We start from the raw sequence: 1,011 nt of genomic DNA on the forward strand, positions 1-1,011 counted from the left end.
ACAGGCGCAGCAGCAGTTGCAAGTGGACGACTCGGTGCCGCTGCCGCCGCAGTGGATGCCCGGAGCTGCTGGGGGCCTCGCTGCCCTCACAGCGTTTTGCTCGCCGCAGCGGCTGTCTGCGTATGCGTCTCGGAACGACCCTCTGTTAAACACTCAGAGCGGGATTTCCCCTTGGCTGCACTTTGGTCAGCTCGGGGCGCAGCGTTGTCTGTTGGCTGTCCGAGGGTTGGGGCCTGCAGCGAAGATAGGGGCGGCTGCATCAGCAGGCAGAGCCTCCTTCATTGAGGAACTTGTAGTGCGGCGGGAATTAGCTGAGAATTTCACCTTCTATAACGCGGCGTATGACCAGATTGCGGGGGCCCCCCAATGGGCGCAACAGACGCTGGAGGCCCACCAAGGGGATAAGAGGGAACACGTGTATTCCCTGGCGCACTTTGAAGATGCAAAGACACACGACAATCTCTGGAACGCTGCTCAGCTGCAGCTCGTTCACGACGGCAAGATGCACGGCTTTTTGCGAATGTACTGGGCGAAGAAGATCCTAGAGTGGAGCCCTTCAGCTGCGGAGGCACTGAAGACTGCGCTGTATCTGAACGACAGATTCTCTCTCGATGGGACAGACCCCAACGGCGTCGTGGGCTGCATGTGGAGTGTCGCAGGCTTGCATGACCAGGGCTGGGCAGAGCGGCCCGTCTTCGGCAAAATTCGTTATATGAATTTCGCGGGTTGCAAGCGGAAGTTCGACGTGGACGCGTTTGTGCAGAAAGTTCAAGAAAGCGTCCGCAAGCGTTCACAGGGAGAAGCCGAGAAACCCCCCAAAAGAAAACTAAAACAAGAAACCTCTAATATCAAGGGCACTCGGGGGATACAAACGACCACTACCAGTGCAACAAAGCCAAAAAAGAATAGATAAATGCTCCCTCTATTAAGACCTCAGTAGTGCCTTGCCTTGCAGATGGCAGCAGAGGTTCAGACAAAAACCAGAAAGGCTCTGTGCTCGGTTTTATAAAG

At 55.9% G+C, this 1,011-nt stretch overlaps 1 protein-coding gene across 1 annotated transcript in view; it reads left to right on the plus strand.

Annotated features, from left to right (window-relative positions):
• Positions 1-913, plus strand: part of EMH_0028440 (DNA photolyase, putative) — a gene marked incomplete at both ends in the record, with an annotated part of 3,534 nt that extends 2,621 nt beyond the window's left edge. Inside the window, one exon of the mRNA XM_013494154.1 lies at positions 1-913. Coding sequence (XP_013349608.1) covers positions 1-913 — 913 coding nt within the window.
• Between the last annotated feature and the right edge of the window lie 98 nt (positions 914-1,011).

Source organism: Eimeria mitis, genomic scaffold (genome assembly GCF_000499745.2).
Source record: "Eimeria mitis Houghton genomic scaffold, Emh_scaff1056, whole genome shotgun sequence".
Lineage (NCBI taxonomy): Eukaryota > Apicomplexa > Conoidasida > Eucoccidiorida > Eimeriidae > Eimeria > Eimeria mitis.